The following is a 25,532-nucleotide window of genomic DNA, read 5'->3' as shown; positions in this document are numbered from 1 at the left end:
TCTTCTGCTAACTTTCAGCAACTTACTGACTTTTAAATGGCTTTCATTGGTAATTAATGCACCATTTTAAAATGTGTGATTTTTTTTTTAATTAAAAATAAAGAGAAGTATACTGGAATTCTTTTACGGATAGCTAGTTGTGCATCTGTCTCCTCCATCTTGTTATAACTTTTACCTCCATCTTGGCCAAATTGTAAGAGTTTCTTTTCTTTCCTAATTAGTTTGCAGACCTCTGTTCAGATTTCTCTGACAATACTGGTTAAGATCTCTGAAGGTTTGGTGCTCACTAAGGGTGTTTGAGGCTATGGCAGAGCCTTGTGCTGCAATTAAAGAATATGAGGGTGAAGCTGGACTTTCTCACCCCATTGTTGATACAAGTTGCTATCCAACTGAGTTGTCTTAGGTCTTGCAGCTGAGAGCAAGTGGTCCAGTGAACATGCCTCTCTTTTCAGAATCTGGCTGCTTGTAAGAAGGAAAAGAGGTTGTGACAAGTGATCTGATGACCCTGGGAGGAATAAAAAGAGAAGAATATGAGACTAAGAGTTTGGGCTGCAGGAAAACGGCAAAATCTGAGAATGGAAGTCAATGAAAGGAAACAAGGATTTGAACTTGTATAAGAAATGACTAAGATCAGATGAAAAGAACTGCTGAAGTAAAGAGGGAAGACGGGGATTGATTGAAGAAGTTGCTAGAAAAGCTAGAGACTTTTCAGGGGCCAAGGGAAGAATAGAGAGGATAATGAGCTTGGACAGGAAACTTTGGGAAGGATTCTTGGACTAAGAGCCAAAGAATGGGAGAAGATGAATTGGATGAGGGACTGGGATAGGCTGGAATGGCCTAAGTATTGAGAATGGAATTAAAGCTGTTTGGGAAACAAGACTGGGGTGGGTTGTATTGGTAAAAGAAAGTAAATAAGTGGGGGTAAGATCTGGACACGGTGACTCCAGAGAGTGGAGGGATAAGGATCGGCTGGGCATGATGAGGCCCAGGACTGGAGATAGACAAAGGAGGCAAGGAATAGATTGGAGGGGCTTCAAGTTGGAGGGGTTGGTGCTGATGTGTCAAACTTCAGAGATAAATAAGTGCATGATGAGAAACCTCTTTCTTCTAGAAGTGAATCCACAATTTATGTGTTTTGCCTTTCCTGTGGGGGCATTAGATACCTGTGAAATTATACTGGTATTATATATACTCCATTCTCTCGTGGATTGACATTGATGATGTCACAAATGTTTATATTTGATCAAGTAAGCATAATAATTCAGAATCATCAGGGATTCCCTCTTGCCCCCCATACTTTCCAATACCCTTGCTGTAGATATTTCTTTATTTTCATTTAGTTTTCCAGTGTGGTATGTTTCATAATTTTATATTTTCAATAGTTATATTATTCAACAGTTCTTTATTACTTAAATGCAGGCTATAGAATTGTCATCTTCTGGTTAGAAAAGACGATTTACACTCTGAGAAATTTTTTTAAGTCAAAGTAATATTTCAGAAACTTGATACCTCTTTTATAAGGCCTCTTTGAAAGTCTCATCTGTTACTAGGAAAATTAGATTTGCTGACAGTGTCTTTAGCTAAGAAAGTCCTGCCTGTAGCTGAGTGAGCAATTTAAATTTAAACAGTCAGTATGAAAGTAGTGCACGGGAGTCCAGATAAGTCCTGATATCAGACTTTGTTTTTAACGCTATGGAAAATGGAAAAACCTCAGTTGTTTGCCCTTTGAAGACATGAACCGAGTTTAAATTGAGCCATTTTAGAGCTAAACTGATGGATGATTTTGTCCTGAGGCAGAAGCACAGTTCTTGCCACTCTTTCCAGTTCCACAGCAATTTTTAAGTTGTAGAGTGAAGATACACTGTTTCATTGAATAAAAACTGAAGGGTCTTGGCTGTGTATCTAAGCAAAACCTGTATTTAATTTTTTTTTATGAATAGAAATGCTTTTCTTCATCCCATGTCACCACTGATTGCTTAATGGCCCAGTGTAATCAGCATTGAAAATTGTTATCTTGGAACTTTCGCTGAATTTTTCATAACAGTTCTTCAGATTTGCACTTGATTTAGTCGTTCTGTCTGTTGTGCAACTCCACAAATGTTTGTAGTGGTACATAGTAAGTATGTAAGTAATAGTAAGTAATCTAAACTGAATGAGTAAGCATACCCTTTTCACTAATATCAACTACAGAATATTTCATTTTATTTCTTCATCCTGCTGACAAGTTGTAGATAGTTGCCTAACTTTCTTGGTCAGTATCTTAATCCTTTTGTGCATACTGGGTACTCTAGTTGTAGTTATTTATCTCCTGTGCTTGGCTTAGGTTGTTTGGAAGATATTAGCCTCCTGCTAAGTAGAATACTCTCCTTTACCCAGTGAGGCTGTACAAAGTCTTTACGTACTTGCTAAAAACATACACCTGGAACTAATTTGTGGAACTCGTTACTGATATTGGCTATTAGCGACAAAAGAAATAAAGCTCTTCGGAATGATCAAAGCCCAAAGCCATCTTCAAGGCATACCACTTTGTACGTGCTTTCTTGTGAATAAACCAAAGGAGGAGTTAAGAGACCTGAATTGTTCTCTTTAAAGGGTACTATTTATTTCAGTATAAACTAAGATTAAGTCTGTATTAAGCTGACTTGAAGAAAAGGAAAGTATAGTCACAACTAAATGTGAATGACTTGCTCAGATTCTGGATTATTTGCCATTAGTATAGACACTCAGGCTGCTGCTGGGGAGTGTGTCAGGATCTATTAGTTCGGGTGCAGAGTCGCATGACTCTTAGTATGTTGTCTTCAGAACCAGGTTGTGTTTGGAAGTAATACAACCATTTGAGTGGGGTGCCAATTCATGGTAGACTTATAAATAAATTTATAGTGTATAAAACTAGGATCTGTAATGTGAAGAACTATATGTTGGAAAAGGGAAGGTGGTGATGATTTTAAATAGTGCCATTTATATTCTATGTGCGACACCAAATAAGCAATGAGAAGGAAACAGAGGACCAACAACCAGGGTTCTCTGTCTTCAGCAAAAAATACCAATAGTGCTCTTTAATATGAAAATGATTACAAGAATGAATTTATTTGACTATTTAACCATAAAAAATACATTTATCATAAAATAATTAACGTTGCTGCATGCTCAGGAAGAGAGTTGATGTCTACCCACCTCTGTTGAGCCTGTGTAAGGAACAAGATACACAGCTCCCCTGATTTAGTGACACAACTGAGATCTCATCCATCTAGTACTTTGGGTGACCACGTTAACTGTGTGTTGAATGTGAAAAGGTCTGTGAATTCTTCTCTGGGCTTATTTGATGCCCTAAAAATTCTGTTTTATCCAAAACAATCTCTGCTACATTATCATTATTCTTTATCCACGACTATTTGAAGTCATTTGCCTTTGAAGGGTAGCGTCTTCCATATTAGTTTACTTTAGTTCCGCTTTTTAGAACTTCACTTCCTCTTTTCTAAGGTGTCCTAGTTTATAAAACAGGTTCCCCATTTTGGGTCTCATGGATAGATTTTGATAATTTTATAGATTCTGCTCCAGTACTGCGTTCATGTAAGTTCTTCCATTTGTGCACTGAGGATATGACAAGTAGTAATAAAACCCATGTTGTTTTACTGCTGTACCTTTGGAGGCAGATGATAACCAGCTCTTCAGTATAAATACAGTCCATATTGTAGAAGGGTGATTCAATGTAATAGTTGAACTTGGTACCTATATGTGCTACATCGTTGTGCCAGCAGGTGGCACTAGGACAATAGCTGTTTTACAAGCGTAGTTCAAACGGCGCTAATGGAACAGTTTGTTCTGTTGTTCATGGCTTAGGATATCTTTTATTCACAATGTCAGTGATCTTTATCCCTGGACACTTTGTTTTTCAGTATTATTCCAAAGAATAAGCATTACTTTGACAACATACAAAAAGTATAGTAAAATTTAAAGAATCAAGTACTCAAGCATTAGGAAATGGTAGAATAAAATTCACCTGCGGTTAATTTCCCTCTACATATGTATTATGATACATGATTTAGATGATCTTATGCTATTCCCCCCCGCCCCCGCCCCCCCCAGCTTACTTTTTTTTTTTTTTTTTTTGGTGTCCAGAATTAATTTTGCAGGCTATGTAGTGCAAGTTATGTAGTAAAAGGGTAGACCATTTTCTCTTACGTCTCAGTGCCATCTGTTGTAATGGGAGAGCATATAATAAAGGAAAGTTTTTCAGGAAAAGTAAACTACACCAACTGAAAGCTGCTCCAGAACTATTTGTCAGAGAGTTTCAGTGTGATGCTGGACTAGTCGCCTCTCTCATGCCTTATTTGGATGGTGTTTGTGCCTCTTTTGGGAGGTGGTATGCAGCTTATGATTCTGACAGTAGTCTGATTATGATTCTGTAGTCTGATAGTGAGCTCTGAGCATTTGGAGCTGTGTCTGAAGCTGGGAATTCTGCTGTCAGTATTTGGAAGTGCTCTGAAAAAAACACTGATATCTAGGTATCACAGATTGTTTACTAAATAAATATACCTTTATCTGTGCTTCAGTTTATTAAAAAAGGGCACAAAAAAGATGACTCTGATATATTCTTACCTTGAAGGATTGTTGGGGAAAGTAAGTTTCGTAGTGCTTTTCTATAGATACTATATTGATGAATATGAAAGATAGTAGTATATTGATGAGTGCAAAAACAGTTCTGTCAAGAATAATACATCTTTATCATACTATATAGAATTGGGAAGACCCATTGAATATTGTATGGGCAACATCTAGGATACTTCAAAAAAACAAAATTAGACTTATTTGCAACATAGGTACCTTTGCAGACAAACCTTATGGATGGAGTTGCTCAGACTTAACTAGTAGAGGCACTATGCTGTAATTCTTTGATCGTTAGTAGAGGGGAACAAGCCCATGCTTTGTAATTCTATTAAACTTTGAAAGTAATGTTGAGTCTGGGTTGTCGGCTTCCATTCTAGTCTGGACAAAAAACTTCTCTTAACCCATTTAATTATTTAAGCCTGACTTGCTGTATCTTCTCATTTCTAACTTCTCACTTCCAGCCTCTCTCTGTGCCAGTGTGGATCTTCTCTTACCACTTAGTATGCTTATTAGCACCAGTACTTATTCCTTTGATTTTTATCTGTTGTCTTTTCAAGTCATCTCACACCATCAGAATTTTCATGCAGTATGTTTTCATACCAAGTAAGACTACTAATTCTGATTTCTTTTATATTGTGTTTTCCTTCCTGTTTGATATTATCCAGCACTATTGCCATTGCCCACCTCTTTATTCTGGTCTGGTTTTATTATTTTTACCATTTTATTAATTGTGGCATACTGTTAATATCCCTGTACATTTAAGTTGGGCTGAGGTCTCCATGTTACTGTAAAGTCTCCCTACTGTCAGTTCTTTTTTGTAATGCCAAAATGGCTTGCAGAATTTACAAAGACCAAATGTTTAAAAGTCTATATAGGAATAAAATGACTGGTCTTTATGTAAATTCAGTCATCAGAGAATTAGGTTGCCAGATTCAAACAAGTTTCTGTTGAATGTTTGTAACTGATACCTCTCAGACTTGTAAATTAGCAAACTTTTTTTTTTTTTTTTGATTCTGACAGACATCTGGGTCATTATTTCTTTTCCCTGAAGACATTGATTCTTCATTTCAGTTTGGGGCTCTGAGTTTTGGCCATCTTGTTTTCAGTTTTCTGACATTTTCTGCTTTTTAAGGAATACACGAAGCAGTGATTTGATGTTGACACCTTGTCCATTACAAATTATGCTGTTAAAACTGATTGTATGGGGGGAATGTCTTCTCACTCCCTTTCCTCTTTAAGTTTGCTCACTAAATGAGAATCTGCTGAACACATTTTTATGTTTACATCCTTCTTTTTATCATGGCAGAGACCAAAGTCTATAGTACTTTGTCCGTTGGAAGATGTTCCTAGAAGTCATTAAGTAGTTGCATAACTGCCTTGTCAGTAGGCCTTTTCCTTGTGAAATCTAAAGAGGTTAGTGAAACAATTTCTGCATGTGAGAGCTAGCCAGTTCTCTTCGAGATATGACAGCTTTCCAAGCCTGTCACTTTTTTTTAAAGCTGTTGGTAGGCAAACTGGACTGTCTTCACTCTTTAGACTGTTCCATGTGTTGAGGTTTATAAAGTTGAAAGCGAAACTTAAGACGTGTTTATGCCCCTTGAGTTCAAAAGTACAATTCAGAAAATGACTACCTAAACTTGTAAACACTTGAAAGAACTATACGTGTCTAAATTTTTCTCCTGAATTTCGTGTGACATTTCCAGTTCTGCTATTGTGAATGCCCAGAATTGCTAACGACTTGCCTAAGCTGAGTCTTGTGGTACTTTCCTTGCACCTAAGCCTGTTCAGGATCCTTAAGAGTCTATATCTGAAGCCCTTAAAAAAGCCTGGATGAATAGATGGATTCTGAGCATGTTTGTAACAGGAGAAAAAGATTAGATTCGGCGCAACAAAACACAGCAGCTGAGGCTGCTTTAATACAAAAATACTTGTGGAAGGGAAAGGGTGGCAGTACCTATTTCACATATTATTCTAGTGTTTAAAATAGTGATAGTGAGTGCTTTTTGCTGGGGACTGGTCCTATGACTGCTTGCAGAAATGTTCTGATCAGTTGCCAGTCAGGCATGGGCACTGTACTAGACCTAACTGCCAGCTGGCCTTTTCAAAAGAAAATAGTAGGAAGCAGTCTGTAGGCTACCAGAACAACTTCATGGCCTTCTAGCTACCTACTGTGGAGGTCCCCTTGGAAAAAAGAGTCAGTATAAAGTTGGAGATAGATCATGAGAATTGCCTAATGGCCATATCTGGATGCCATTGGGGCTGAACATTCACCCAGGAAGTTGATACATCCATGATAAGTGTTTTCCTCTTTCTCATGGGGTTTAGATCTAGGTTTCTTATTTTTAACAATGTATAATTTGTCCATCACTTTGGCTGAATTTAGCCTCTGTGCTAAAGTATTTGCAAAGACATGCATGTGTGCATGCCTATGGTGTATATCAAATTGGATGGCAAACCAATTTGCAAAAGCAAAACATACCAACTTTAGAAGAATAGTGTGATCGTTTTCCTTCATCCAGGATTCTTTTTTGTGGAAGACTGAAGGATCTAAACCAGTTCACTTAGTACTTTTTTTAAAATACTTTTACAGTTGTTATACCATTCTAAAGAATAATTTGTGGGAGACATCTGTTCTAACTATACACACATCATGGAATAGTGTTGGTATTTCTTCAGTTCTAGATGTTGTCCTACCAGTTTCAGGATTGAGATATGATTTTGCTTGCATTATTTCCTTTTTTTTTTTTTCCTCCTTTTAATCCAAAGTTGTATGTTTTTGGAAGTAACCATAGAAACAGTTATCTCTAGTAATGGTAACCAAAGAAACAATTAATCTCTGGTTAGTAGACAGTGTTGAGACCTCATCCTCTGTTTGTCTTTTTTTTTTTCTCTTTCAAGTTAAACTGGTAAAGACTAATTCAGTTATAAATGTACCAGCAGTTGACTAATGTAGATTTGGGGTTCTATAAATGTGCTTTCATTGGTGCTGTGTTTTACTGATAGGCTTAGCGCGCGCGCGCACACACACACGCGCGCACACACACACACACACACACACAAAAGATTTTAACTTATGTGAATCAAAGTAGGAGACTTAACTTGTGCAGGTTAAAACATTTTTCTATATAACACAGAACTGAATATGTCTACTTCATTGTTTTCTGCTTCAATTTAAGAAAATGTATTTACAGCATACTAAAAATAGCAACAAAATATAAGTGATATAAAAATTATTAAAGAAATCTGATTTCATAAAACAATCAGAAAATAGTATTCTGTAGTGCTAGTAGTAAAATTTATTTTTCCCCATATAAAGCCTCATTTATTTTTATAGCAATTTGATGACACATCTGCTTGCTTTATTCAGCTGAAAAGAAAATGTTGGTTCTTGGTGTTTTGTAAAATTGCTTTGTTAAATTATTTTCGAAATCGTTCAACTTTTAACAAATGACATTTGATACTAACATTGGAAAGCAGTTTCAGCTAATTAAGTAGATCCTTCTATAAACCATTGGAACATTAAGATGACAAACTGTTCATTCAGGATTATTTTAATTGGTACAATTATTGTAATTTTGTTGCAATTATGTGTTGAGCTAAAAGCTTTTGTCTAAATCATTTGAAGGTTTTTTGTTAATATACATAAGTAAGAAGAAAAAGAATAAAATAAAACCTGAAGATAAGCATTATCTGTCTACTTTTCCATTACAGTGTTTTAGACAAGTATCTATTAAATTATTCTTTCTAAAAATTGTTTTACATGTTTTCAGCAAATCTCTAGCAATGTTAAAACTGAGCAAGATCATTTGAAATATAACTTTTCTGAAGGGTTGTCACGTTAATTCCAATTTTGACACTGTTTAAATACCTCTTAATAAAAAGGGTAAAATTGACTTTTGAGGGATTTGCAGGTTGTATAAAATCTACTGATGTGTTAATTTAGGAAATGTAGCTTTTTAATGATTATAGAAATTAAAGATGAAAAAGCTATGGAAGGTCCCTCATTCATCACTCTGATAATATTCTTTGCAATAATCCTTTGCTAGGCTAGTTTTAAATAAATAACTTTCTTTAAATAGGCAATTTAATATTCTTGTAGACCTCACAGTAAGGCATTACTTCTGAATATTTAACCTGTTTTGTTTTTCAGTTTTACTGTGTATTATTTAAAAAGCAGGGCAGGTAAAGTTACCATGTTCTTTATTGTTGTGCTAATCATGGGGTCTTGATGTTAATAGACAATTTAGTAGTAGGTTATTCCTTCCCAAACTGTTTACTGTCTAAATAGATCTATGTGAGGCAAGGCTTAAAAGAGAAGAAAGTACCAGAGGACATGGCAAATAAACAGGAAGTTCAGATGAAAAGATACTAGGGAGAGAAAAAGGATTGGAGCAAACAGCTAATTAGAGCAAGGCAGAGGAAGTTCTGAGTGCTTTTAACTTTTTTTATATGGTTCTCTTATTCATCTTGGGGTAATAATTCATATTTCTAAATCACTCCCCAGATAAGTCTTTAAATGCTTAAAATAGAGTTAATGTGTATTAATGACATATCTCCAAAATGGTAATGTATATAGTTTAATCCCTTCCAAACTTTGCTGATTGAAACTAGTTTAGGACACAGTACAGCAGTCTTAATTTTAGCAACTCCATAAACAAAATTTCCAGAACAAAACTTTTATTCTTGACCTGTTTAAGTTGATTCATATGACTTCTGTACTTTTTAGGAATCAGTAAAGTTGCCAAATAAAATTGGGGATAATACATTGCCTTCTGTGTCTGCTGGACATCTTTGTCAAGAAAAAAAGAGGAGACAAAATACTTGCTTCATATTCTGAAAATACTTGCCTCTTACTCTGGTGTAAAAGCATACCAAGTGAGCAGTAACATGGGGTATCAGGTGCTGTTGAAGTTGATGCTCTAGTATTCCTTTCAATGACTTGTTCAGATACCCATACAATAAATTTGCCTCAGTAGGTCAGTTCTGTCATAGGAGGCTGCTTCAGAAGGGCAAGGTGAAGGAACAGATTAGGTAGTCCAGATGATGAACTGTGTAAAGGAAGTAAAATTTCTTTGGTCCTGGTTGACTTTCCTTTGGTTATTAACCTATAAAAGTTAATGTCGTATAGCAAGTTTATTTTTTTGCTCTCCATTTCTGGATAGGATTTATAACAGATTGACAGATTGGTGTACAGCTTATTCTGGGAAATGGAACTTGGGCTTTTGTGAACAAGGTTTTTGCCAGGGACATATGGAGGAGGGCTGCCCTTTAGTCTGGTCCTGAGGTTTAACTGTATGCCCTGATGTTACAGCCCTGGAATAGTATCTTCTAGGGGAGACTAGGGTGGACCGTGGTGATATCTAATTGCTATAAGACCTGCAAGTATTTATTGAATTTCTGTGGTCCTGCAGCTGAAGGTATTGACTGAAAGAATCCCTGCATCCAGTCATATTACTTTGTAACTGACATTCAATGATGTAAATATCAGAAACAGACTAATAAAGTATTCTGGTGTTCTATCTGTATTTTACTTGTGTGAGTGATCTTGTTGGACTTACCAGTTATGAGACGTAATTACTTTTTTGATTACAGATCAGTGTTTAGCTGTCTTTAGATTCTTTCATGCTACTCCATTTTGCCACTTTTTCTTCTGTATAATGAATGTTTCTTTTTCTAATTCTTTTGCCTTAATTCAAATGCCACTGTAAAGCTGTGAGTGAATCCAGGCATTTGTAACTGTATTAACACTTTTTTTTAATGATAATGAGTGCTGGTGTAGGGAATATCCTAGAAAGTCAAATTATCAATTTTTATAAAATGGCTTAGTGGCAGAGCATGATATTGCGTATGGGAGACTGGTTTAATAAACATCAATCTAAGGATCAAAATGCTTTTTCTTTCCAAAATGATCAAAAGTCGCAACACTGAGAAGGGGTGTTTTATCTACTGTTACTTGGATTGGTTAGAGCCAGTTTTGCAAAGAGAGATCTCCTGATACCTACTGTAATAGGAGGAGTTTTTAAATAGCTATTGCATCTGTTCAGTGAAGTTTCTGTACTATTTAATATGCATTGTGGGGTTTATAACTTTCGTTGAGATAGCTATATCAAACCATAGCTTTGCTTTTTCTTGTCTTTATTAAGACGAAACATTGATTCATTTTATTTTTTAGTATTGAGTGCGTGATGGCTTTTTCTTTCTGTTTTATGCAAATGTGTATCTATGAGCAAACATTCTTTTTGAGTATCCAAACTGCTTGCTACAAACTTCAGCTTGGAAAAATATTTACAGCAGTATTTTTGATACATTGATAGTGCTGTAAATTTTCTGAAGTGTTTTTTGTCAGAGTTTTTAATCAGGAAGAAATACACCCTTATGCATGCAGATGCACTATTTGCAATTATTCTGTGCAGGTATTAGAGGGATAGGGTAAATAACTTACAGCAAAACATTGTTATTGATATCATATTACCAGATATTGAAGATCAGATGCCTCATTATCAGGTTGCTAAGCATCAAAAATTTTTATTACACTGCAGAATACTGTAGTCCAAATTTTCCAGTTTCCTGTTTCTAAGCATCGATGTTCAAAAAAAGTTTTTGTATCATTTTTAATACAAAATTATTTCATTGTTTAAAGTTACATTTTTGTTTTAAACTGTATTGAGAGAAAATTTTAAATATGATAGATAAAACATGACAACTTATGCCTTTTGTTGCTCTAATTATTATTAAATTATTTAATGTTATTAATTAAGCCTGTTTTCTATGGAATTCAAAAGTTAAATGACTCTTGTCCCCATAGTTACTTGCTGCTGTAAAACACGTGAGAAAGTAAGAGCTCTAGGTATGCAAAGACTAACTCGTAGAATTTCTTTGTTTCCTCCTTCAGGAAGAGATTTGGAAGAGCAGGGAGAATGGCCCTTTAGAGCCTGAGAACTGATAGAAAAGTCAACCTTCAACCTGTTGGGGCGCAGCAAGGGTAGGCTGCTCCACAAGGCAAAAGGCAAGGTGAGAGCAGAGGGTGATAGCAAGGCAGGCAGGGCATTGTCCCCATGAACAAGTCCCACGCTACCCAAACAAGAAGAGCAGAGCAGGTTCAATTGCAGGGTCAGTAAACAGCCCAGCACTTGCCAGGCAAGTCTGTAGCCACGAGGCAGGTTCACGGTCATGTCAGGAGGTCAAATCAGTCACCTCCATCCCTGGAAAGGTGATGGAACAGCTCATCCTGGATGTCATCTCTGAGCATGTGGAGGAAAAGAAGGTGATGAGGAGTAGTCAACATGGATTCACCAAGGGGAAATCATGCTTAACCAATCTGATAGCCTTCTATGATGGAATGACTGGCTGGGTAGATGAGGGGAGAGCAGTGGATGTTGTCTACCTTGACTTCAGTAAGGCTTTTGACACTGTCTCCCATAACATCCTCATAGACAAGCTCAGGAAGCGTGGGCTGGATGAGCAGACAGTGAGGTGGATTGAGAACTAGCTGAATGGCAGAGCTCAGAGGGTTGTGATCAGCGGTGCAGAGTCTAGCTGGAGGCCTGTAGCTAGCAGTGTTCCCCAGGATCAATACTAGGTCCAAGTCTGTTCAACTTCTTCATCAATGACCTGGATGAAGGCACAGAGTGCACCCTCAGCCTCCAAGTTTGCTGATGATACCAAACTGGGAGGAGTGCCCAATACACCAAAGGGCTGTGCTGCCATTCAGAGAGACCTGGACAGGCTGGAGAGCTGGGCAGAGAGGAACCTCATGAAGTTCAACAAAGGGAAGTGCAGGGTCCTGCACCTGGGGAGGAATAACCCCAGGCACCAGGACAGGCTGGGGACTGACCTGCTGGAAAGCAGCTCTGCGGAGAAGGACCTGGGAGTCCTGGTGGACACCAAGTTAAGCATGAGGCAGCAATGTGCCCTTGTGGCCCAGAAGGCCAATGGTATCCTGCTGTGCATTAGGAAGAGTGTTGCCAGCAAGTGGAGGGAGGTGATCCTCCCCCTCTACTCAGCCCTGCTGAGGCCACATCTGGAGTACTGCGTCCAGTTCTGGGCTCCCCAATACAAGAGAGACATGCCTGGAGAGAGTCCAGTGAAAGGCTATGAAGATGATGGAGGGACTGGAGCATCTCTCCTCTGAGGAAAGGCTGAGAGAGCTGGGCCTGTTCAGCCTGGAGAAGAGAAGGTTAAGAGGGGATCTTATCAATGTGTATAAGTATCTGAAGGAAGGATGTCAAGAGGATGGGGCCAGACTCTTTTCAGTGGTGCCCAGTGATAGGACACAAGGCAACAGGCACAAACTGAAACACAGGCAGTTCCATCTAAATATGAGGAAAAAAGAAAAAGCCAGAAATAATTCATCAATGTTGGAGTATAACTTAAGTCACACAGAAATCATTTTTTAATTTTAGCTGCTTATGGAAAGAATGCATGATGAATAATGGAATGAAATTTTTAAGATTCTATTCTGTCACTGTAAGGTTCTGTTCTGGACCCATTCCTTTTAAATACAAATAGTTTCTCATGGAAACAGACACTGTAACACTGACAGTTTTTGATGATTGTGATTTAAAGAGTAATTTTCTGCCTGAGAAAAAACCAACCCCAAGTAAGAACAGGGTATTCATAATATTTTAGAAAAAGTAGCTCCTAAACTGCTTTACATACTAACCTTTTCTCTTTTGTTTCTTCTTTTTTTTTATTTATTTTTTTAATCTGAAGCACAAGCACATATGATTTTTGTGGCTCCTTGCCAGAAAATTATCATTTACATAAATATTTCATTCAGCAACATAGTTTAAGGCATTGAGCTCAGGAGGTTAGAATACAGGCTTCAATGTGTAAACCAGCAGTGAGCTATTGGCTTCTGAACAGTAGTATTGTTCATCATATTCAGAACACTGTTCACATTCAGGCTTAAGCAGAACTGGCATTAAAATGAAGCTAATTTGTTTCATGTGATTCATCAGCTGTGTGTTTTATTTAAATCTATGTCACATTTTCTTTTGGCATTTTATTTTGTAGATTTAAATGTTGAAGTAGGCTGCTCTTTAACTCTTCAGTCCCTGACTTAGTTTTCATTTTGCCAGTTTAAACCTTCATGTCTAGAATACCAAAGTAAATATGCATAACTAACATGTCCATTAGAGGGTTTTTTTAATTTATGATGTTTGATTAAAGACATCCATAGGCTTCTGATCAGATTCGTTGTAGTTGTATGTAAGGCAAAACGGAAGAACCTAAGTTAGTAGTTAAAAATTAGTGTAGAGTAGACAGTTCTCAGATTTTGTTGAATATACAAGTTTTATTAGATTTCTCTTTTATCTTTTTATGATTCACTCCTCGAGGTGAAGATCACTGTTAGCTCCTATTGGTAGTGTTTTTTTTTCTTAACACTATTGGAGAATGAACTGTTTTCATTCTTTGAAATTGTAACCCACTTCCTGAGTCTTAAGTTTCTCTTACTAAAGAAACACCACCTTTTATTCTCTCAAGGCTGAAGCCCGTGAAGCCTTTTCTTTCCTTGTGTTGAACTTTCCTTCAGTGAATAATCCTACTACTATCCAAAAGATTTAATGCAGTTTATAGTGTTTTGCAGGATCAGAACTTTAGTTAGAATAGGCTGCACCTAATTTTATGCCTTGGGTTTGTTACTTCTCCAGCATAGGGAAATGTGCATAAAGTTATTTGTAGATACTACTTATAACAATATGGTATGGCAGTAGTCTCCATTTGTTAGGTACTGAGTCCATTCCATTACTTTCTTTAAAGTCAGGTAAAATTTATAGGAATATGTTAATGCTGCTTTTAGTACAGTGTAGAAGTTTGAAAGATTAGAACATACTTGAAATACATTTTTATTGTAAAAGAGTTGCACTTACCTCAAATGTTTAGTTTTAATCCTCAGTTCTTTTTGTATCTCTTAATAATAAATACTAAATACTGTGTAAATCTGATGTTGTGTCTGGAATAATCCATGGTATGTAAAATTCTAGTTTTTATGGAGATAAAAAAAATGAAATAATATTAGCGCTTTTAAGCTAATGAATTGTGAAAATAAGCTCATTCAGCTAATGCTAGACCAACCTCATTAGCCACATTAAAAATACAAATCAGTTATGACCAGAATTTGAAAAAAAAAACCCTGCCATGGTTTATTTTCTTAGACACACAAGTATGTGTCTTTTTAATGTAAGAGAGTCTTGACTGCAATTTGATAGGTTACTGAACATATCTAATGTTGTGTTCTTCCCTTTCCATCCCTATTCCTCCTTCCTCTTTCATACTCCCTTCAATGCATTTCAGTCCTTCCTCTCTTTTTCCCTGAGGACAGCGTTGGCAATTGCCTTAGCTGCCTTAACTGTTCAGAAAACAGAGAAAACTTTTCCCTCTCTGTTTGCGATGTTAACTTCTGCGTGGTGTTAGCAAGTTAAAGCAGCTCACAGAGCAGTCTACAAGTCAATATCAATGATGAGCAACAGAAATGGACAGGTGCACGAGAGTGAAATTTTTAAGCCATCCCTTCTCATGGAGTTGTGATCTTAATACAACATTGGGAAAAGCCATTAATTAGTGAGGTTCATCATTCATATTGTATGTATATGTATGTGTATATTTATATTCATAACTTTTTTCTATATTTACTTTAAATACATAGTGGTTACCTCACTAGTATCTGTGTAATATGCTGTCACCATGACTTTCTAGTCATTTCAATAACCATGTCAGCCTTTCTCAGTGTATTCTTTCACTGGCAGTTTCCACTTTTATTATACCAGCTGTGAGAAACTTTTCTTCATTTTAATAATAATCCGTTTAGATTATCATTTCTTATTTGCTATGAGACCAGATACCAGTCATGATACTATGAGGTGAAATATCAAATGAGATAGGTTCACTCACTTGACTCATGATGTTAGCTGCCATTGCTTGTTTAGATTTGGTAGGAGCTTTCCATAAACTTCTGCAAAGCTAACCTTTAATCCCTCTCCTTGTTTCTCCATAAAACTCTCCTTTACACTAGTGCTTACAAAAAATACCATATTGCTTGACAGTAGTCATAATGCATCAACTGTTCATCATACTGATTGTCTCATCATTTTGTCATTCTCTGTACAGGCATACCTGGGAGATATTGTGGGTTTGGTTCCAGACCACCGCAATAAAGTGGATATTACAATAAAGCGAGTCGCACAAATTTTTTGGTTTCCCAGTGCATATAAAAGTTATGTTTACACTATACTGTAATCTGTTAAGTATGCAACAGCATTATGTCTGAAAAAACCCACTGTTCATACCTTAATTAAAAAATACTTTATTGCTTAAAAAATGCTAACCATTATCTGAGCCTTCAGTAAGTTGTAATCTTTTTGCTGATGGAGGGTCTTGCCTTGATGTTGATGGCTGCTGACTGATCAGGGTGGTGGTTGCTGAAGGCTGGGGTGGCTGTGGCAATTTCTTAAAATAAGACAGCAATGAAGTTTGCCTCATCGTTGACTCTTCCTTTCATGAAGGATTTCTCTGTAGCATGCAATGCTGTTTGATAGCATTTTACCCACAATAGAACTTCTTTCAAAATTGGAGTCAGTCCTCTCAAACCCTGCTGCTGCTTTATCAACTAAGTTTATGTAATCTTCTAAATCCTTTGTTGTCATTTCAACAATGTTCACAGCATCTTCACCAGGAGTAGATTCCATCTCAAGAAACCACTTTCTTTGCTCATCCATAAGAAGCAACTCCTCATCCATTAAAGTTTTATCACGAGATTGCAGCAATTCAGTCACATCTAATTCCACTTCTAATTGTAATTCTCTTGCTATTTCCACCACATCTGCAGTTACTTCCTCCACTGAAGTCTTGAACCACTCCAAGTCATCCATGAGGGTTGGAATCAACTTTTTCCAAACTCCTGTTAATGTTGATATTTTGACCTCCTCCCATGAATCATGAATGTTCTTAATGGCATCTAGAATAGTGAAACCTTTCCAGAAGGTTTTTAACTTACTTTGCTCAGAACCATCAGAGGAATCACTATCTATGGCAGCTACAGCCTTACGAAAGGTATTTCTTAAATAATAAGACGTGAAACTCAAAATGACTCCTTGATCCATGGGCTGCAGAATGGATGTTGTTAGTAGGCATGAAAACAACATTAATCTCATTGTACATCTCCATCAGAGCTCTTAGGTGACCAGGTGCATTGTCAATGAGCAGTAATATTTTGAAAGGAATCTTTTTTTTCTGAGCAGCAGGTCTCAACAGTGGGCTTAATATTCAGTAAACCATGTTGTAAACAGATGTGCTGTCATCCAGGCTTTGTTGTTCCATTTATAGAGCACAGGCAGAGTAGATTGAGCATAATTCTTAAGGGCCCTAGGATTTTTGGAATGGTAAGTGAGCATTGGCTTCAACTTAAAGTCACCAGCTGCATTAGCCCTTAACAAGAGAGTCAGCCTGTCCTTTGAAGCTTTGAAGCCAGGCATTGACTTCTCTAGCTATGAAAGTCCTAGATGGCATCTTCTTCCAATAGAAGGCAGTTTCGTCTACATTGAAAATCTGTGTTTAGTGTAGCCACCTTCATCAGTTCTCTTAGCTAGATCTCTGGATAACTTGCTGCAGCTTCTACATCAGCACTTGCTGCTTCGCCTTACACTTTTATGTTATGGAGACGGCTTCTTTCCTTAAACCTCCTGAACCAACCTCTGCCAGCTTCAAACTTTTCTTCTGCAGCTTCCTCGCCTCTCTCAGCCTTCACAGAATTGAAGAGAGTTAGAGCCTTGCTCTGGATTCGGCTTTGGCTTAAGGGAATGTTGTGGCTGGTTTGATCTTCTATCCAGGCCACTAAAACTTTCTCCATATCAGCAATAGGGCTGTTTTGCTTTCTTATCATGCGTGTGTTCACTGGAGTAGCACTTTGAATTTCCTTCCAGAACTTTTCCTTTGCATTCACAACTTGGCTGTTTGGCACAAGGGGCCCAGCTGTTGGCCTCTCTTGGCTCTCGATGTGCCTTCCTCGCTAAGCTTCATCATTTCTAGCTTTTGATTAAAGTGAGAGATGTGTGACTCCACTCAAACATTTAGAGGTCACTGTAGGGTTACTAGTTGCCCTAATTTCAATCTTATTGTGTCTCAGGGAATAGGGATGCCCGAGGAGAGGGAGAGAGATGAGGGAACGGCCGGTCAATGGAGCAGTCACAACACACACAACATTTACCAGTTAAGTTCACCGTCTTATATGGGTACAGTCTGTGGCACTCCAAAACAATTACAGTAGTAACATCAAAGATCACTGATCACAGATCACCATAAAATAATAATGAAAAAGTTTGAACTGTTGCAAGAATTACCAAAATGTGACACAGAGACATGAAGTGAGCACATGCTGTTGGAAAAATGGCGCCGATAGACTTGTTCAATGCAGGGTTGCCACAAACCTTCAATTTGTAAAAATAAATAAATAAATAATAAAATAAAATAAAATAAAAGGCAATATCTGCGAAGCGCAATAAAGCAAAGCACGATAAAACGAGGTGTGCCTGTATGTGTGTTGCTTCTTGTCTTAGAAGATAAACTGCTTGAAAGCAGACACTTTTTCCATGTATTTTACCATGAAATCTTGTGCATTTGGGTTCTGATCCATGTCTAAGATGCCTGAGCATTGTTGTTGCAAGAAATACTAGTTTAAAAACTATTTTTTTAAGCATGGAATTTCTGAATTGGGTACCAGAATTAGAATGAATCTTTGAGGTTAATGTTTAAACATGGTTACTTCCCCTTACTTTGAATTTGATGCTACCAATCTATAAATTCCTGATCTGATTTTAATTTTCCATATGGTTTCTTTGAGATTTCTCTGAAGCATGCAATTAGACAGGATTACTTGGAAGTCTGTGTCTTTTCATTTTTGAAAAAGTTAAATTGTTCTTTCTGCAGACAGTGCAAATTTTCACACATTCTCTTTATTTTCCAGAAAACAGGTAGAATGGATGCAACTTTATTGGATTGTCTTTTTCCATAGAACATCACTTTGCAAATGGAAGTCATACTCTGGTAAATGTGGTTTATTTGAGACTTATCTGATCACTTATTTTTTCAGAATTTCAAAGAATATTCCTACAACGAAAGATGTTGAACCTCTACTGGAAATTGATGGAGACATACGGAACTTTGAAGTATTTTTATCTTCGCGAACGCCTGTTCTAATAGCACGTGATGTAAAAACCTTTTTGCCATGTACTGTAAATTTAGATCCCAAGCTACGAGAAATCATTGCAGGTGGGTATATTTTTAAATAAATGGAAAATGTCAGATTGTATTATTTCTTTTTGTTTTAGGTAGAGCTACTTAGCATGTTGTACAGAATCCTGATTTCTTCATCAGTTCGTATGCTTGAAGCCAGAAGGGACCTTCCGATCATTTGATTTAACTTCAGTAACAGGCCAGTCAGTTTCACTGAGTAGCTTTGCTGTAGAGGCCAAATCAATAGTAGACTAAAGCATCTATTTTCGAGGGGGCAATCCTCTATTTTCGATTTGAAGACTGCTTTAGCAGATGGGGAAAACCAATACTTTTTGTTGGTTTATTTTAGTCCCCACACTGGTTAAAAAAAAAAACACAATTATTAGGTTTCAGTTTTTTTCCCTAGGTTCTTATATTTTGTCTCTGCTAGATTTAAGAGCCCTTTAAATAGCTGGTGTTACTACTTGTGATGATTCATGCATTATACTTTTTGTATAATTTGAACAGACTTAGCTTTTCATGTTTCTCACTAAAATACATTTCCTTCTGCCCCAGAATGTTTTGTTTCACTTCTGTAACCTTTCCAGTTTAACATCTACTTCAGAAAGTGGAGCAGAGCTAAATCTTCTCCTGTTGCTACCCAAATACTTTTATGCTTATACAGCCAAAAATTTCATTAGAATTTATCAAACATCTTTCATTATCAAATATCTCCTTTTACCATTACATTTTGTTCAGTCTCAAGCTTTGAGATAAATGCTTCAGGCATTCCACTGTTATGGCCTGAATTACTGTTCGCAAAAATATTTAATTTTGCCATGTGATTCATTAAAACACATTTTACTTGAAATGAGTACAACTCTACTTTTTCTGTACAAGTGCTGTCTTTGAATCACACAGTGATTTTATTAGTAGAGATGCAAGTTTACTTCTGGGTCGTTGCTAAGAATTTTGAATAGCATCAAATGATCAATGAGATGATTTAGGACTGGAGTCAGTGAAACAAAATGAAACATCTATTTGATGTATCTCCCACTAGATGCCTTTGTAGCTGTTACCTCTTAGGTACTTTATAGGTTGCTTTAATATGGTACTGAAATTGCTCCTAGGACAAAGTGTTCTTCATTTGTAGTCTCAAAAATTGATGTCAGGTTCAGATGTGTTCTGTTCTGCAAAAACACTCTGCTCAACATTAAATGTTGTCACTGTTGACTGCTGCTCTGGATTGATGTGACCCACAGTATGGCACTGTTTGCCTGGTCTTATTCGCCTTATTTGCCTGGAATTGCTTTTGGGTCTGGAGTAAGGCTAAGGCATGCTAACGTTTCTACCTGTTTAGGGTTCCTGCAGCTTTGAAGAAAAATAGAATCTTAAATTTAAAATAGGATTCCTTTGAGTCTTTCATATGACTGTCAGTGCTTTAGGTGGGATCTGCATTCAGATCAACAATTCAAATTAATAAATATATGTTTTTTTATACTTCCTTCTCTGCATTTAATAGCTGCTACAGGTGTATTTGGGACAGCCTAACTTTGTTCACAAGCTGTCTCGTTAATCTGTTTATAAACAGTGCATGTCCGAATACCACATCAGACATTCTTACCATCAGAACCATACTTGGCATGATGTGTTCCCATAACTCCTCCCATTTGGTTTGGGACTTGTGACTATCCTTTCTTAGATCCAGAGTGGTAATACACTGGGTCTTGTCCAATCAGTCCAATAACACTGGGTTTTCTGAGTGAATTGTAGTGTCAAGTGCTATCATACAGTTTCACTGTTACTACAGTGGGACTCTTCTAATTGTGATAGAGCTGTTTAGTTTTGGCGTGCTTTTGGACCTATGTATTTACCATCTCCTTCATCTTTTGGGGAAGAGGTCAGGGTATTTTATTGTTCCTTCTCCTGGTTTGACTTTCATATAGGTTATTAGAGGAATTTGCTGTAAAATGAAAAACATAATGCAGAAAGTTGCTAAGAACAACATCACAGCAGAACTCAGTTTTATGATCAAAGCGTACTGATTATTTTCAGGTCTAATTCTGGAGAATAAATCGCTACAAATGAGCCTTCCACAGTCTTCAGCCATTTTAAAAGCTTGATGTATCATAGTTTTACTATCATAAGGCTATTGAAGGGGATGTTCTGAATCATTGCAAAACACTTATTAAACTTTGGTCTTGCAAAAATTTACATTTTTTTGTTCTCATTACCTCTGTTGTAAGACTTTTCCAAAGCTTTATACTATCTCCTGAGAGAGAACATTTAGAGGAGTTTAATGTTTAATGTAAATTTATGCAATGATTTGTCCCAATGCTTCTAAAGATGGCCGTGTAGATGTAATGCTCAAGAAAGAACAGCTAAGCAGTTGGAAGTGACATATGGCCTTCTTCTTAGAATTAAATACACAAAAAGGTACTGTAATGAATTGGCAAACAAGTCAAAACTGTTTCAAGCATTTGATGGTAACATTTTTTTTTAACCTTTGTATTTTTCAGATGTTCGTGCTGCAAGAGATCAAATAAATATTGGAGGACTTCCTTATCCCACATTGCCTCTACATGAGGCCCCTGCTAGAGGAACATCTCTGTTCAGCCAGCCTTCTTCAGCTTGCTCTTCAACAACCTCTTTTAATGGACCTTTCAATAATGGAGTTTTATCACCGCAACCTCATAGCAGTTACTATAGTGGTATGACAGGACCTCAGCATCCATTCTACAATCGGGTGAATATTTGAGTATTAATTCACATTCTTATTATTTAATCTTGTAATATCTCAAATGTCATCTATAAAATATTAAAAAAGCCATACAAATTATATTTAGAAAAAAAAGACCAAAAGTTGGTAAATTTCAAAATAATGATTATCCCTTGCTGTAGTCTTATGTAGAGATATGTGATACATTGCATCAGAAGTATGAATTACACAGGGGGGAAAAATGATCTGTTTGAGACAATATTAAATGCTGAGACAACAAGTTTTCTTAAATTTTTCTGTGGTAAGCTTTGCACCATCGCTCACATAGAGTTGCTCAGAAGCCTGTCTTTCTGTTAGTCACATAAAACAAGTTAAAACATACAGAAGTGGGGAGCTACATCAACACAGTGTATCTAGACATGTCTTCTGTTTTGTCTCTTTCTTTGAGTTATTCTATTGAGTTAATCCTTTCCACCAAACAGTGTTGGACTAGTTTAAAGGAAACAACATAGATTGCATAAACTATACATTTTTTTGATTTTTTTTATGCAGTTATTTGTGGGCCTCAGAAAACATAGTTCTAGGCATGGTTCACTTTAAAATTGAATTAATGGTTTACTGTATAGTGGGATTGAGTTTAAACAATATTAGATAAACTATTTTTAGCATTGGTTCAATTTGTCAAAGTTATAACTGTGAGTTTGTTTATTAGATGAGGATACAGTTAATAAGAATGCCTTTTTAGGTATGTTTTACATCAAAATTTATAATGCTAATCAGCATCTGGTAATTACAGCTAAGCACAAAATTTCATCGGTTAAACTGTTGACAGTATTCTTACAGTTGTTTAAAATTTCAGCACATGCCCCAGGTAAACTGTAACTTTCTATTTTTGTAGAATGTATCCAGTCTTTTTTAAACTTAACTTTTACATTTTTCTAGAATACTGTCAAAAAGAAAGTGTTCAGAAAGCTGATATAAGTCATAGTCTACAAAAGTATACAAAAAATGGCTTTAAACAGTGAGATTTGACAAGAGGTTAATCTTAAAAGCAAGCGAAAAAACTGTAATGAAAATTGAGTTATTACTAAATCAGTGTTCATTAATCTGGACAAAAAATTATACATTTAGCACAGAACCTTTAAAGTTACCTTTTCTAAAATTATTTTTATATTTGCTCAATTCGGTGACAGTATTATGTTTTGCTGAAAATAACTTGCTTTGTTCTTTGAAGTAGTACAATGCTGATAAAAACTTGTCATATGAATCTTTATGCCTATACTAAATCAAACTTGTGGGTATTTAATTGGAAGTGCTGTTTTTGTGCCTGTGTTACTGTACATGACAAGGCTTAGAGTATGTGGTAGTATACACTTGAAACTTATATTTTTCTGGCCCTTATAAGCAGTACAAAAACAATTATTGGTGAGTCATAAACTATTCTTACTATCAGCTTATTTGTTCATTTGTATTACTTATGTCCACAGATATGCATATATGCATACAAACTTTTTCCTTTTTTTCCTGCTGAGGACTAAAATGTTTCTATTTTGGCCTTTCTCTGTGGAACTTTGTACCACTCTTCTAAGGTATAATTGTTTTTAATCTGTTTCACGCTTTCAAATATAGACAGAGAGCTATATTCATTCCATTTCTCTGTGGAGTTATAAAAGTACTGTCGTGAACACTGAGATAAATGATGAGAACTTTATAATAGCAGAAATTTTAGACTGAGAGGCTGGTACTAGCAGTGCCCACTCCAAATTCCTTCAGCATTTTCAATCACATTTTTACTTCTCAAGGTTTTTTTTTTTTTTTTTTAAGAATGGCATTTTAAAAAAGAACAACTGTAATAAAAGATTAGGCTCTCCCCAACAGTGTAGCGTAAGGTTCTGGGAGAGGTCTTGGACACTTGTATTACACAACACAATGAGTTCAAATGCTGTTGTGGACATTCCTGAATTTTATGGTAAAAAGCCCTAAGCTGGGATAGGATACATTTGCCTAATTCTGGCCATTAAAATTGTTCTTATTCTATTGTCTTTAAGCACTTATTTGTGCTTAAAAGAAAAGCTATTGGGTGATTGGAAAGAACACTCAGGTTCTTTTTTTTTTTTTTTTTAATTATTATGTATATTTCTGCTTTGTTCTTCAGGGGTTCCTACACTATGGAATTTGAACTTCCAGTCACATAATCTATTTTTTTATTTAAAGCCCCATTCTCCTATGTACAACTGTAAAGGAAAGCTTATAGTCCAATTTAAATGCTCTTCTACTTGGCACTTTGGCTCTCATCTGGCTCTCTGTATTGGACTAGGGGAGAGGTGTACATTTTACCACTGTCTACCTAGTTTTCTGGCTACAAGCTGGATTTCAGTTCAGCTTCCCAAATTCATGGTTATCACAGACCGTTGTGGAGATCATATATGTCTTATGGGGAAAGTCAGTCTAATCAGGATTTTGCAGGGTAAGAACTAGAAATTATAGTATGTGAAGGCTTGTTATGCAGCAGAGCAGCAAATCCTGTGTATCTTGGAAAAACAGCAAACACCGTGATCATGCATTTTTAGGCTATCTACGAACTTGGAAAACAGCTCTACACTGGTTTATGCCCCACATGCATTTGTATTTATCTCCTGTTTTCATGGAATCTCTGTTACCATACTTTGAATGAAAGTTGAGACTGCAGAATTTAAGCCTATAATGCAGAATTAATTCTACAGGTGGGAAGCAGTGGAGTAGCTGAAGCTGTTGCAAGACGTAATTAGAAATCATGAAAGAATTGTGGGGTAATTGCCTTATTGGACAAATTTTTTTCACTGCTTTGTAGGTTGATGACTAGCAACCAGCAAACAGGTGCTTGCTATGTGTTTCAGCAGATAGTCTTTGCAGTGAGGAGGACGAGGCACTTCAATGCAGTATGATCATTAAGCATCTCATGCTTGTGGGTTTTCCACATGGTTTATTGTGGCTGGAGGAGCTATTAGTGGAAAACTGAGGCATTTCATTATTTAAAAAAATAACATGAACTTTTTTGAAAAAAGAATGTTTTGTTTCCAGAAAATACCACAGATTCTGTGCCTTATCACAGTGAAATAAATTTAATTCAGTGAATTTTTGGAATCATCCTCTACTAACCAATAAATGTAAGGCAAAGGTTAGGTATTTGTTCCCTTACCTATTTTTTAAAAAGCAGGTTTTAGTAGAGGTAATTTGCTGCTGCTGTGATAAGATCATCATTACTTGGTCCTCGAGACACTATTGAAATAACTCAGGCTAGAGAAAGTTGCAGAAAATGAAAGGAGATTTAGGCCTGAGAACTTTGATCTGCATATGCCCCCACCACAGTTGAGAAAACCATCCTGCTGTTTTGTGGCAGCCAAAGGCGTTACATGGCCCCACAATAAATCAGGTTGGGCAAGTAATCTACAGTAAGACTACTCTTGCCAGGAAAAAAAAAAAAGTGTTTTTAAATGGATTTTTTTCCTGCTCTGTTGGACAAAACACTTGGGTAGTGATGAAACACGTGATGAGACTGAGCAGTGGGAGTAGGCATGTGATTTCTCTTTTCCAGCAACAGCTTTTGTTAGTTTAAAGTTCATGTGAAACTACAACCAAACATCTGTGATGTGGAATTCTGCATTTATACTGATGGTTACAAAACATATCATGTAACTGCATGTGTTGGAAGAGCATGTCAACTTTTTGCAATAATCATGTTGGAGAGAGTGCAAAGACTACCTCTGACAGCTAGGACCTTTTGAGCTTTTCTGTAAATTAATCAAAGTTGTAGCATATGCTATCCAAGTAATTGATGCATAATTGGACTTTATTTCTCAGGTCACTTACAGGTCACTTACACTTTTTTGGTCTTTTTTTGGGGGGGGGTTCTTTTTGTGCGTGTTTTTAGTTCTTACTGATAAGTACAAAATCCAGCATTTCAAGAAATTATACTCCTCCCTCATAGATTGGTGTTTGCTGTCAAGTCATAAAATTA

The 25,532-nt window shown here is 36.5% G+C and overlaps 1 protein-coding gene across 3 annotated transcripts in view; it reads left to right on the top strand.

Annotated features, from left to right (window-relative positions):
• The window catches only part of KIDINS220 (kinase D interacting substrate 220), an 85,950-nt gene that overhangs the window by 42,294 nt on the left and 18,124 nt on the right, over positions 1-25,532 (top strand). For all 3 annotated transcript variants that reach the window (XM_067294267.1, XM_067294266.1, XM_013955056.2), the window contains 2 exons: positions 18,695-18,873; positions 21,336-21,562. In XM_067294267.1, the coding sequence (XP_067150368.1) occupies positions 18,695-18,873; positions 21,336-21,562 (406 nt within the window). The remainder of the gene's footprint in view (positions 1-18,694; positions 18,874-21,335; positions 21,563-25,532) is intronic.

The sequence above is a fragment of the Apteryx mantelli genome, chromosome 3, assembly GCF_036417845.1.
Source record: "Apteryx mantelli isolate bAptMan1 chromosome 3, bAptMan1.hap1, whole genome shotgun sequence".
Taxonomy (NCBI): Eukaryota; Metazoa; Chordata; class Aves; order Apterygiformes; family Apterygidae; genus Apteryx; species Apteryx mantelli.
The sequence above is the reverse complement of the archived record's forward strand: the minus strand, read 5'-3'. Positions and strand labels throughout refer to the sequence as shown.